Source organism: Hydra vulgaris, chromosome 08, assembly GCF_038396675.1.
Source record: "Hydra vulgaris chromosome 08, alternate assembly HydraT2T_AEP".
Lineage (NCBI taxonomy): Eukaryota > Metazoa > Cnidaria > Hydrozoa > Anthoathecata > Hydridae > Hydra > Hydra vulgaris.
Genome location: NC_088927.1, coordinates 5972906 through 5984793, shown reverse-complemented (window position 1 = coordinate 5984793; position 11888 = coordinate 5972906). Strand labels below are relative to the sequence as shown.

Sequence of the window (11888 nt, the reverse complement as noted above, 5' to 3'; positions counted from 1 at the left end):
AGGTTGCATCTCTTTATCATGTTCAAAACTTTCTTACTCCGCATTCTATTCTTTATCTCTATAAACTCAAATCTGTCCTTGTAAGGAATACTGTTGCCATATCTGGGACGGATCTTCTAATGATGGCCTTTCTCTTTTAGAAAAGGTGCAAAAATGCATTGCAATCAGTTGCAAAGTTAGCATCTGCTAAGGTTGCATCTCTTTATTGTGCTCGACACTTTCTTACTCCGGACTCTATTCTTTATCTCTATAAATCTCAAACCCTTGTGTGGAATACTACCAAATCTGAGGCCAATCTTTGAATGATGCTCTTTCTCTTTTAGACAGGGTGCAAAAACGCATTGCAAACATCGTTGGACCTGCTCTTGCAGCCAACCTCCAACCATTATGACATCGTTGTAATGCATCTCTTTCTCTTTTCTATAATTGCTATAATAGGCGCTTTAACTTCTAAATCTAATATTCGTTGCTTACAGCTTTGTATGAAGTTGAGATGTTTAAAAAAAGAGAAGATTTGATTCAATAGTTCAAAAATGTTAAAATATTTATCTTTTCTCTTCCAGTAACTTTCAACTCAAATATTAGTTGCTTGCAGCCTTATTAGAAGTGAAAATATTAAAAAAACAAAGACAACAAAAAAAAACAGTAAATTTTTTAATGTAATGCCTAAAATTAAAATGCTATCAGTGTGAAAACTGTTTTGTTAGATTAGAAATGGAAATCTTACTACGTTAAATCCAGCGGAGGCTAACTTTTTAAACAACGCAGCACTTTTGCCCAACATTTTCTTTCAAGATTTAAGGAGTAGAGAACTTTGTAATAAAAATAACATTAGGTTAAAACATCAAACTTTTACAAATTTTGTTCATTACTGGATAAAATTATGATAGATATTCTTATATAGTTGAATAAAAATGATGGTTGGTTATTTAGGGGGCCATGTTTAAATGTTTTGGTCACTGTATTGATAAAAAAACAAACATTTTTATGTCGTCAAAAGTTTTCAATTACCCGGAGTTAAACGATGGCAATTGGTTACAAAAAACTTATTTTGCCACGGTTATGACAGTTCATCTTAACAACCTTAATAAGTTATTGCAAGGACGAGAAATACTGCATTTGATTTTAGAATATGAAGTTTCTTTTAAAAAGTTAAACATCCGTGCTATTCTAGGATATTAGCAATAAAATTTAAATCATTTATTCTTTTTAAAAAAGTATCGAGATGCAGGAAGTGTTGTTAATACTAAATATTTTTTCGCTGCTATTGAAAAAAGGAAAGATTTTTTTGCCAATCGTTTTACAGAGCTCAGAAAGAAAAAAATTACTTTGTTATTTTTGACGTATCCATAACAGTAAATAAATTTTTAATTGTTCCAAAAGGTCAATAGAACTTAATTTGAATTTCAGTTAAACAGCAAAATAAATTTTTAATTGTTCCAAAAGGTCAATAGAACTTAATTTGAATTTCAGTTAAACAGCAAAATAAATTTTTAATTGTTCCAAAAGGTCAATAGAACTTAATTTAAATTTCAGTTAAACGATTTAAAATTTAAAATTTATAAACAGAACTAAAAAACATGGAAAAAAAAATAAAGAAAAATATGTAGTAGATAATAGATGGAAAATCTTTCAAGTTCTTAAAAAGAACATCAAATTATATTTGAAAAATGAAATAATTTTCTCCAGAGTTACAACCAGTTAGCTGGTGGTATTTGGACAGTTTACCAATCAAAGTGTTATTGTGAGCAGATATTTAGCAACATGGACATTATTAACGGTAACTTGTAATAATGATATTTATATTTGCCCGGAAAGTTACCTAAAACTAAGGAACTCAAATTAAGAACTTGATCTGTGAATTAACTCACTTACAAAAATCTCGCATTCTCAATCTTTTTGTTTATTTTTATTAAATTATTTGATTTTTATTATTTACTTGTTTATTTATAGTATATAAAACAAGTTTATCAGATACTAAAATATATTTATGTAAATTATGTTAGTATATTTTACAAATAGAGTGCTCAATGTTCTTAAAAAACAGAGCAATAATAAATCAGTAAAAAATACTTATCTAACTTTTCATGAAGAACTCTTCCTGATGATCCAGCAATGGTGAAACTTAAAGTAGAAAAAAAAAGTTAGATAAGTGTTTTTTACTAATTTATATATATCTATATATATCTTTTACTAATTTATATATATCTTTTACTAATTTATATATAAATCTTTCAATTACCCCTTAACTGTGTCTGGCGGATTTATCCGTCTCTGAAAGGTGTAGCTCTATCCCTCGACCCCTCTATCCCTCGTCCCATCTTTTAGCTTATTGTTATTTGTTAGTAACATCCATCCTTTTAAATAATTTTTATTTAACTATAACTATTATAAAATTTTTAGTCGGCATCTTAAGTAAGCCTGAAAATGTCTAACTTTATGAGATTTGTCACCCAATTGAGATGTTTAAATGACAACCTTAATTTTTTCAACAATTATAATGCCGAGGACAAAATAAGGTTTAACCTGAGTTAAAAAGCCCTCAATTTAACTGAAATCAGCAACTTGTATCCTTACAAGATATAGTATGGTTTATCTCAGTAAGCTCTGTAAATTTGACATTATAAACTTCAAAAAAAACAACAACAAAAGTTAGACTTTACCCAGTGGGCACATGAACTTAATTAAAAATGAAGCATAACTTCGGGCACTGATTCCATCCTCTAAGATTGACTGTAGGTTATAATAATGTATATACATTTTGATTTTAAAGGAACTGTGCTCTTCGGGTAAAATGAGATTTTTAATTTTTTAAGAATTGCTATTTGGTAAAGTGGAACAAGTAAAAAATTTATAAAAAAAATTATTAAAAAAGCTATTAAAATTGTAAACCACGTCATCACGTTGTCTTCATCAAAATTTTAAAGAAATTTCGATCATATAATTACAAAAGAATTTGTGTGTCACTTATATATCACTAACCACAATTAAGTGATATGGGAGAAATAGGAGATCAATTAATTTCCTTTGTCTTACTTCACACCTCAAAAAATCGTTTTTTAAGGTTACTTTGTAAAAATGTTGTTTTCACCACACGCAAAGAGACGAAGCGATGTTTGTTAAACAGAGGGAAAAGTCTAATTGTTTACATTGGATAACATTGATTAGAAACTTTTCCTAATTGGAAGTTTTGAGATGTTCCATTTCTCCCACGTTTTATTTCTCTCCACACTCCTCTATATAATTGATTCATATAGTATATTAAAAACTCACAAGGGCTAAATAGTATTGTATGATATTATATTTACCATTTAATGTTTCAAATTATATCGGAATTTTAATTTGTTAAATCAATTGTCTTCCAACAATTTATTAAACAATTCCTGATGATAAATTAAAACACTTCCGTATTTAAATTTATCACCTGGAGTTACTTTATTTAAATCTCGCCGAAATTAAAAAAAAACTAACAGTTTCAGTAGTATCGCGTAGTAACGCTTAACATTCAGGAACTAAAATAAACTAATAATCATCATGCCTCCTATAACATCATTAACTAAATATTATTAAATAAACCTCAAAAGGCAACCTTAATTGTATTTTGTAATACAATAATAAATTAATAATAAATTCTAAAGAACACATTTTCATTTTTTTTATTTTCATGATAATCCGGCTATTCAATATCATACGATTCTTTTTATTATTGGTATCATCCTTCTCGGTATCGACTTACACGATAGCGGTTATTTAGTGTCTAGTTATTAGCAGCAGAGTGGTTATGATGATTCAAAACTTGACCTGACCTGAAATAATTAAAAGAAGTTACTTCCTGTATGCAATACTTTAAAACTTTGAACGGGATATTTTAGAAATGCATAAGCAAAAACATTACACGGACTACTAAAACTTATTTACGGACTACTAAAAATTAATATAACGTAAATAATATAAATAATATAAAAAATCAATATAACGGACTAATAAAAATTATTAAATAAAGTTAAAAAAATTAATTTAAAAAGAAAAAATAAGTTTTATAGCTGGATTCACTAATTGGTAACAGAGCTGAAACTACATCAGAGATATAAACATAACGCGAACATAAATATAGCGTTATCGCGGTCGTTTAGATATTAGGAAAAAGCGCTATGTTTAGGCACGCATGTGTCAGTTATTATTAAACGTTTTTAAATACTTTTAAAATGGCAGCAGTTCCTTGTTACGATATAAATTTTAGATGGCAACAGTTGTTTTCTATTTTATTTTTGTAAACGAATCGTTTTTTCGTGCTTTTAATTTAATTCAATCAATAAACATCTTAATTGTACTATAAATTAAATGAAAATAAAAAGTTTGTAATAACCTTAAATGTGTATTTTTGTGCAAGTTTTTTTTGCTGTAAAAAGATCATTTGTTTATTTATTTGACATTAATTTTCTAAATTTCTGACTGTAGGAATTCAGTAATTTTTTAAACTTCAGATAAATCTTTACTGTGTGCATAGTTTTTTTCTGGTCGTTGCTTCAACTTTTTTTATTTGTAAATTCCTGATTTTGATATAACAACAGTTTAGCATTAATATTTGACTTGACAACTTTTATATATATATATATATATTATATATATATATATATATATATATATATATATATATATATATATATGTATGTATAAATAATTAATTAGTAAAAAACACTTATCTAACTTTTATCTTCGACTTGAAGTTTCACCATTGCTGGATCATCAGGAAGAGTACTCTTCCTGATGATCCAGCAATGGTGAAACTTCAAGTCGAAGTTTCAAGTCAAGTTCAAGTCGAACTAATTAATTATTTATTTATATATATATATATATATATATATATATATATATATATATATATATATATATATATATATATATATATATATATATATATATATATATATATATATATATATATATATATATATATGGTGCCACTCTTCTTCATGAATATTAAGAATACATAACTTTATTTTTTCAAAAATTTTTAAGAACATTTTTTGAAGATTATGTAATTCATGAAACTAATTACTGAATAAAGAAAAAAATATATATATATATAATATATAATAAATATAAAATATATAAATATATAATATATATATATATATGTATATATATATATATATATACACACACATATATTTATATATATTATATATATAAATATACACATATATATATATATATATATATATATATATATATATATATATATACATATATATATATATATATATATATATATATATATATATATATATATATATATATATATATATATATATATATATATATATATATATATATATATATATATATATATCTATATATAAAATCTTTTAAAATTATATTCTTGTTATACGATATTTTCATATTTGTTGAATTTGCTTAAAACGGCAGCGTATAAACTTTTTGTTTTAAATATATTTAATATATTTAAAATAATTATAATTAAATATATTTAAAATAATTAAATATATTTAATAAAATATAAAATAATTAAATAATTAATTAATTATTATTAATTAATTATAATTAATTAAATATAAAATAATATAAAATAATTAAATATATTTAAAACAAAAAGTTTATACGCTGCCGTTTTAATCAAATTCAACAAATATATATATATATATATATATATATATATATATATATATATATATATATATATATATATATATATATATATATAGTGGCGGATCTAGCTTTTTGGGGGCCCAGGGCTTAAAAATAGCAAGGGGCCCTAGCTCTACACGAATAAAGATTTTTAATTGATTATGCGATTAATTGATTTTCGGTTCATTATTTAAATAAAATGAAAGACAATATTAAAGATTAATTGTTTTTATTATTATTATTCCTATTCACTAACAATCACAAATATCGTAAATATTTAAGCATAATAAATTCATAACAAAAACAAGTTATTTAATTTTAAGATTTTTAATAACGCAGTTTTCGAACCTTTATTAGGGCATATTCCTTTATAACCTCATCGTAGTTTAATGACTTTGTAATTTTATGTTCTATGGATAGAAGCATTAAATCAGCCAATCTGTCATCACTCATTGTATTTCTTTGCTTATTTTTAATATAGCTCATTCTGGAAAATGATCTTTCTGCTTCACAATTGGTTATAGGCATTGTAAGGAAAATTTTCATTACTGTGTACAAATTTGGAAAAGTATCGATAAGGTGTTTGTCATAAATTATTTTTAAAATTTCAGCACAATTAATTTGGCTTTGCTCGTTAACTACAATTATGTTAATATATTCTTTAAAATGAATGCATTCGTTTTTCAGCGTGGCAAAATCTTCAATATCCTCTTTATAAAACTTACATGCATTCTGCATACTGGATTCATCTATTATTTTTGTTTTCTTGTTTCCAATATCAAATAAGAATTTAAAATTCTCAGAATTTTCCTTGTATATTTTTTTTCTTTTTTGAAATTCATTTTGAAATTTGTCCAAAACGACATTTAAGATTTCAATTTTAAATTTGTTTTTCCCTGTTAAGTTGCTCCCACACCCTGTTGTACCGTCTGAGTATCTTAGTATTCTTTTTGTTTTATCTTTATATTCCGAACTAAGGTAATTAGTCAAAGTTTTTGCTAATATCTCGTATTGGGTCGATTCGATGTCGATATTGTTTCTTTTTTCTTTAATGAATCCTTCAAGTGATGAAAGAAGAGCGGAAGCGTCTAACAAATCTAGTCCGGCTGTCTGTAATTCTTTATTTACTTTATTAATTCTTTCCAGAATTTTTTCCCAAAAAATAACCAAAATTCCATTTTCCAATGAAGTCATTTTTGAAAATAATGTCTTCGCTTCTTCTCTTTGGTCCATTTTTTCTTGGTCATCGTTTGCAATTGATTTTAAAACCGTTAAAGTTTCTTCATAATTATTTTTTTAAGCTTTAACAGCTTCATAATGGCTGCACCATCTGGTTTTGCCTAAATTTTTTAGGGTGTGCGTTTTCTCATTTAATTTTAAAGCGTCGGTAATTGCATTCCATTTTTTAGTAGAACTTGAAAAAAACACAAATAATTGCTGAATTGTACCGAAAAATTGAACAACTTCATGCACAACTTTTGCGGCTTCTATCCCTATCAGATTTAAACTATGTGCTGCACACGGTGTATATACTGCCAACTGATTTTCTCTCTGCAGTAGTGCCCTTAAACCGTTATATTGGTCTGACATGTTGGCGGCATTGTCGTATCATTGGCCGCGACAATTTTTGATGGACAAATTATTTGTATCTAATATTGTTTTGACTACATTTAGTAGAGATTTTCCAGTATGTGAAGTGATTGGGGTAATTGTTAAAAATCGCTCGAATACATCACCTTGATAGCAATATCTTAGTATAATAGCGAGTTGATCAACAAGCGCCACATCCGGGGTTGAATCAACAACAATCGAATAATATTTTGTCGAATTGACTTCCTCTATAATTGTTTTTGTTACTTTTTTCGCCATTAATGTAATAATTTCCTCATACACAGTTTTGGTTTGGTAAGAAACAGAGTGTTTTTTTCCTGAACATTTCTGTATGTGCTCTTTAAGAAACGGATCGAATTCAGCAATCAATTCCAAACAGCCCATAAAATTGCTATTATTTGGAACACTAAATGTTTCATTGTGACCACGAAATGCTAAACCTCGTTCACTCAAAAACTTAACAACAGCAACAACACGCTTCAAAATTTAATAAAATTTATCTGATTCCTGCTCTAATTCTTGCATTAATTGTTTATCGATTGTATTTTTCCTTTCTTTTCGCGTTGTCCAATTTATAACGGCGTTCTTGTGCGGCGTAGAATTTTCGTGGAGTATGACATATTCCTCTCCATGTTTCCAATCAGAGAACCCTTTGGAAAATGCTTGTACGTTTATAAAAAATAATTTGCACATTAAACAATATATGTTTCCTGTGCTTTTCGAATAACATATCCAATTTCTTGACACTGGCTGTGCATTTTTAAGCCGTTTTTTAAATAGTTCTTCGGAAAAATATCGATTTTGTGTTTTTGAAATTCTGCACGAAGCTGCATAATCACGTTTATGGAAACCCTTATTTTGAAAATATGTCGTATCTTTGGTTAAACAAAAATTAATGAAATCGCTATTTAATATATCCGGCCATGTGCCCAAATCACAAAAATTATCTTCGGAGGGCAGTTCAACGATGTATGGGGATGTTTGAATTTCTGATAATTCAAATATTGAAACAATTTGATCATTATTTTTATCTTTAATTTGAGCTGAAGATGTTTCGTCGATCTGGGATTGGATTGAAAAGAAGTTGGTTAATGTTTTACATTTTTTTATTGTGTCTTGCTTCTGTTCTGCTAATTTTCTTTTTTGACACTTTTATATTTACGACCCGTCATCGTTAAACCTATATAGAAATAAAATTTATATAAATTTTATTTAATATGTTATAATTTTAATACCGAGCGAATGAAAAATAATCAGTGGAATTTGCACAAAAATAAACTTAATCATTCAAAGCTGAGTCGCAGGTGCACTATTTTTACAAAAGCTAGCAAAGACACTTAACAATTTTTCAATACAAAAGCATTTGAACATCATTGTAGCGATAACAATGCCAATACAATTTTTATTCTCTATTCTAAAAATTTAGTTTTCGTTCGCTTGAATTTTCAAATACACTTACTTATGTTTGAAATAATTAATTATTTAACCACTTTTACATTTGATAAATGAATATTCACGATAATATGTAAAATTTCTCTTTTCATACGGCCCCTTACTGGTCGGGGCCCCGGGCTTTAGCCCTATTAGTCCATATATAGATCCGCCACTGTATATATATATATATATATATATATATATATATATATATTATATATATATATATATATATATATATATATATATATATATATATATATATATATGTATATATATATATATATATATATATATATATATATATATATATATATATATATATATATATATATATATATATATATATATATATATATATATATATATATATATATATATATATAGTGAGGTTAGTAAGTGAGGTTAGTATTGCGGTGTAAAATACAATAACTCTTGTTCGTATGACAGTGCTCAATATTATCAAATAATAGAGCAATTTATACTTTATGTAATTAAATAAATAAAAATAACTAAATAGCGGGACTTAAAGTTTCATGCCAGAAGGCAATCATCAGCCGTGAATACAAACAAAAAACGTCAAAAACCGTTTAAAAAACTTAAAATTAAATACCGTTGAACGGATTCAGACGTGATAAACAAATCTGAGTAAAAACAAAACAAGAAGCCGTTATAGTTTTTTTTTATTTTATTATTATTATTCAGTGATCAAATATTAATACAATAATCTATTTATAATTTGATGAAGTTTACTAGTCTCTTGTGTCAAATAAAGAGAGCAAGAATTTCTTTGAATGTCGACACTGAGATGCAATTTCATTCTTTTTGTTTAGTGAATTCGTTCCACTATGTGATAAAATTACATATTTTTCATAGAGACAGAGGTGGCATATTTTTGTTGTAAGATTATAGGGTCTGCAACGTTTAATTATTCTCCACGATAAGATAGGTTTTATGTTTTGATCTTTCAAGTTCCATGCTTCCTTTAAAAGTTCAGTGTCGTTTTTGTATTTAACTGAAGCAAAGGATTTTTAGATGATTAGCGTATCTTAATTTAAATGATGTGTGACTAATACCAAAATATACTTTTTTGTTACCTTCATTCTTAATTGTAGCTTGGTAAACAATATTGTTGAACAAACACTGTTTGTTTAATGGACAAATTGATTTATTTACACATTTGCATTGCTTGGTTTCTATTTGCTTGTTGTTGTGCAATATTTTATGATTGTGTGAGTTGATTATTGATTTCAGGTTAGGCATGCAGCTGTAACTGCATGCCCAACCTGAAGTTTAATGACATGTAAGATAATCTTTGTTCGATATTGCGAGGGATTGCTTTAATTATGCTCGGAGGGTGGTTAGAGTTAGTGTGGATATACCTTAGTTGGTTGTCAGGTTTGCAGTAAGGTTGGAATGAGTTGTTATCTAGATTTAACGTAACATCAAGATAGTTTACAATTTTTATATTAGCTTGGATGGTGATAAGTAGATCGTTACTTTTAAAGATACTTGTTATATGTTTTTTAATTTTGTCCATTTGCTGACCGTTTTTGTTTTTAAATACAGCAAGGCCGTCATCACGATATAATCCGAAATCTTCCTTATTATAATGCTGTGAGATTTGAAATAGTAAAAAAATTCCCACTAGCTCGCACACTTCAGCACCATCAAATGCCCCCATTGTGACATCGAACAATCCTCCTCTTTTTTTGATCCTTGCCGTCTCGTTATTGAAAATTAGGGATTTTCTTGCATGTTTTATCAATGCTTTATCTTCGCTTTTTATAATGACATGATGTTCAGCTAAAATCAAAGCATTGTTTAAAGTGTTTTGGTTTATTGACAGATAAAAATCGTTTACATCAGAAACTAGAAACTTGTGTAAGTGTTTACTGCCGTTTTTTTAAACCAATCATTACACTTTTTGTACTTTGTCATTGATTTAAATAAAGCTTACTTTTAAGTTCACAATTAATTTTAGATAATATTATCTTAGTAATTCTTCCTACCTCATTTTTTGAAGGGTTCAAAAGACGTACAGATGGGTTGTTATCAAAGTTCTTTGTGATCTTATAAAGTGAAGAAACATTCGGACGATCCGTTTACTTCAATTTTTCGGCATACCTCGTGGTTGGATAAAATATTTTTTCCTTTTTTAATAATTTGATCTTTTAATTTTGGGTTAGCCTTTTTGTATGTGGCGGTGATAGCATTTGTTAGAAGTTTGTTATATTGCTCTTTTGATAGTTTGTACATATTGGATGTTTTGTCAGCTTGTATTAGGGTTTTGTCTGATAAACGTATAGCTTTAATATCTTTTTTCATATTGTTTTGAAAAGTGTTACTTACATCACGGAACTTTATTGCTTTAATTAGTTTAATAAGGTCTCTTTCAAATAAAGACATTTCTTTTATTTGCGGCGGACACATTGCAGATTGAATACCGTAGTTTGTATAACTCAGATCGTCTTTGTTTGTTGGATCATTATTAATAAAAAGTAATGCTTTCCATCTCATCTTTTTTAAGAGTTACTCTGTCTTGTTTATTAACTTTAATTTAAAGTCTCTTTCTGTTGGTATTGGTATTTTTTTTGTAGAGTAATTCAAGTTTATTTTTTCCATCGTTTTGACGACTTGAGTAGAGTGCTCAACTTTGTGGAGCAAATATAAGTGAGGTTAGTATTGCGGTGTAAAATACAAAAACTCTTGTTCATATGACAGTACTCAATATTATCAAATAATAGAGCAATATATACTTTATGTAATTAAATGTATAAAAACAACTAAATAGCGGGACTTAAAGTCACAATAAAGGACATTTTACCATAAAGTTGTCCATAACAACTGCCTAAATAAGACATAAATTTTTACTCATTAATTATAAAATAACATTTTTTTGAAAATTTCCAAACTTAAACCAAGCTCTATTAAAAGTTTATGCTCATCGCAAAGCATAAGTAAAATTTTTTTTTTGAAGCAGCAAAGTATTCGTTTCTTTGAATAACTGGGTTTTTTCTTTTTCTAAGATCAGTAGTTAGAGAGAAAAAAAAATCTAGGTAACAACTCATTCCAACCTTACTGCAAACCTGACAACCAACTAAGGTATATCCACACTAACTCTAACCACCCTCCGAGCATAATTAAAGCAATCCCTCGCAATATCGAACGAAGATTATCTTCCATGTCATTAA

General features: G+C 27.0%; 2 protein-coding genes across 2 annotated transcripts; both read right to left on the bottom strand.

The window, feature by feature from the left end:
- Positions 1 to 5976: 5976 nt before the first annotated feature.
- On the bottom strand, positions 5977 to 6882 carry LOC136082944 (52 kDa repressor of the inhibitor of the protein kinase-like). The gene has a single exon (XM_065802363.1). It carries the CDS (start codon positions 6880 to 6882, stop codon positions 5977 to 5979), a length of 906 nt encoding a protein of 301 aa, XP_065658435.1.
- A 375-nt stretch (positions 6883 to 7257) lies between these two features.
- LOC136082943 (uncharacterized) lies at positions 7258 to 11214 on the bottom strand. Its single transcript, XM_065802362.1, has 2 exons — positions 10822 to 11214; positions 7258 to 7737 (listed from the first exon to the last, which is right to left on the bottom strand). The coding sequence occupies exons 1-2, from the start codon at positions 11212 to 11214 to the stop codon at positions 7258 to 7260; spliced, it is 873 nt and encodes a 290-aa protein (XP_065658434.1).
- Between the last annotated feature and the right edge of the window lie 674 nt (positions 11215 to 11888).

Bases quoted from the DNA above. Each gene is read 5' to 3' on its own strand.
- LOC136082944 (XM_065802363.1), bottom strand. From the start codon at position 6,882: ATGGACCAAAGAGAAGAAGCGAAGACATTATTTTCAAAAATGACTTCA.
- LOC136082943 (XM_065802362.1), bottom strand. From the start codon at position 11,214: ATGAGATGGAAAGCATTACTTTTTATTAATAATGATCCAACAAACAAA. The intron at 7,738-10,821 runs GTATGCCGAAAA...TAAATTTTGAAG, and splicing joins ATATTTTATCCAACCACGAG to CGTGTTGTTGCTGTTGTTAA.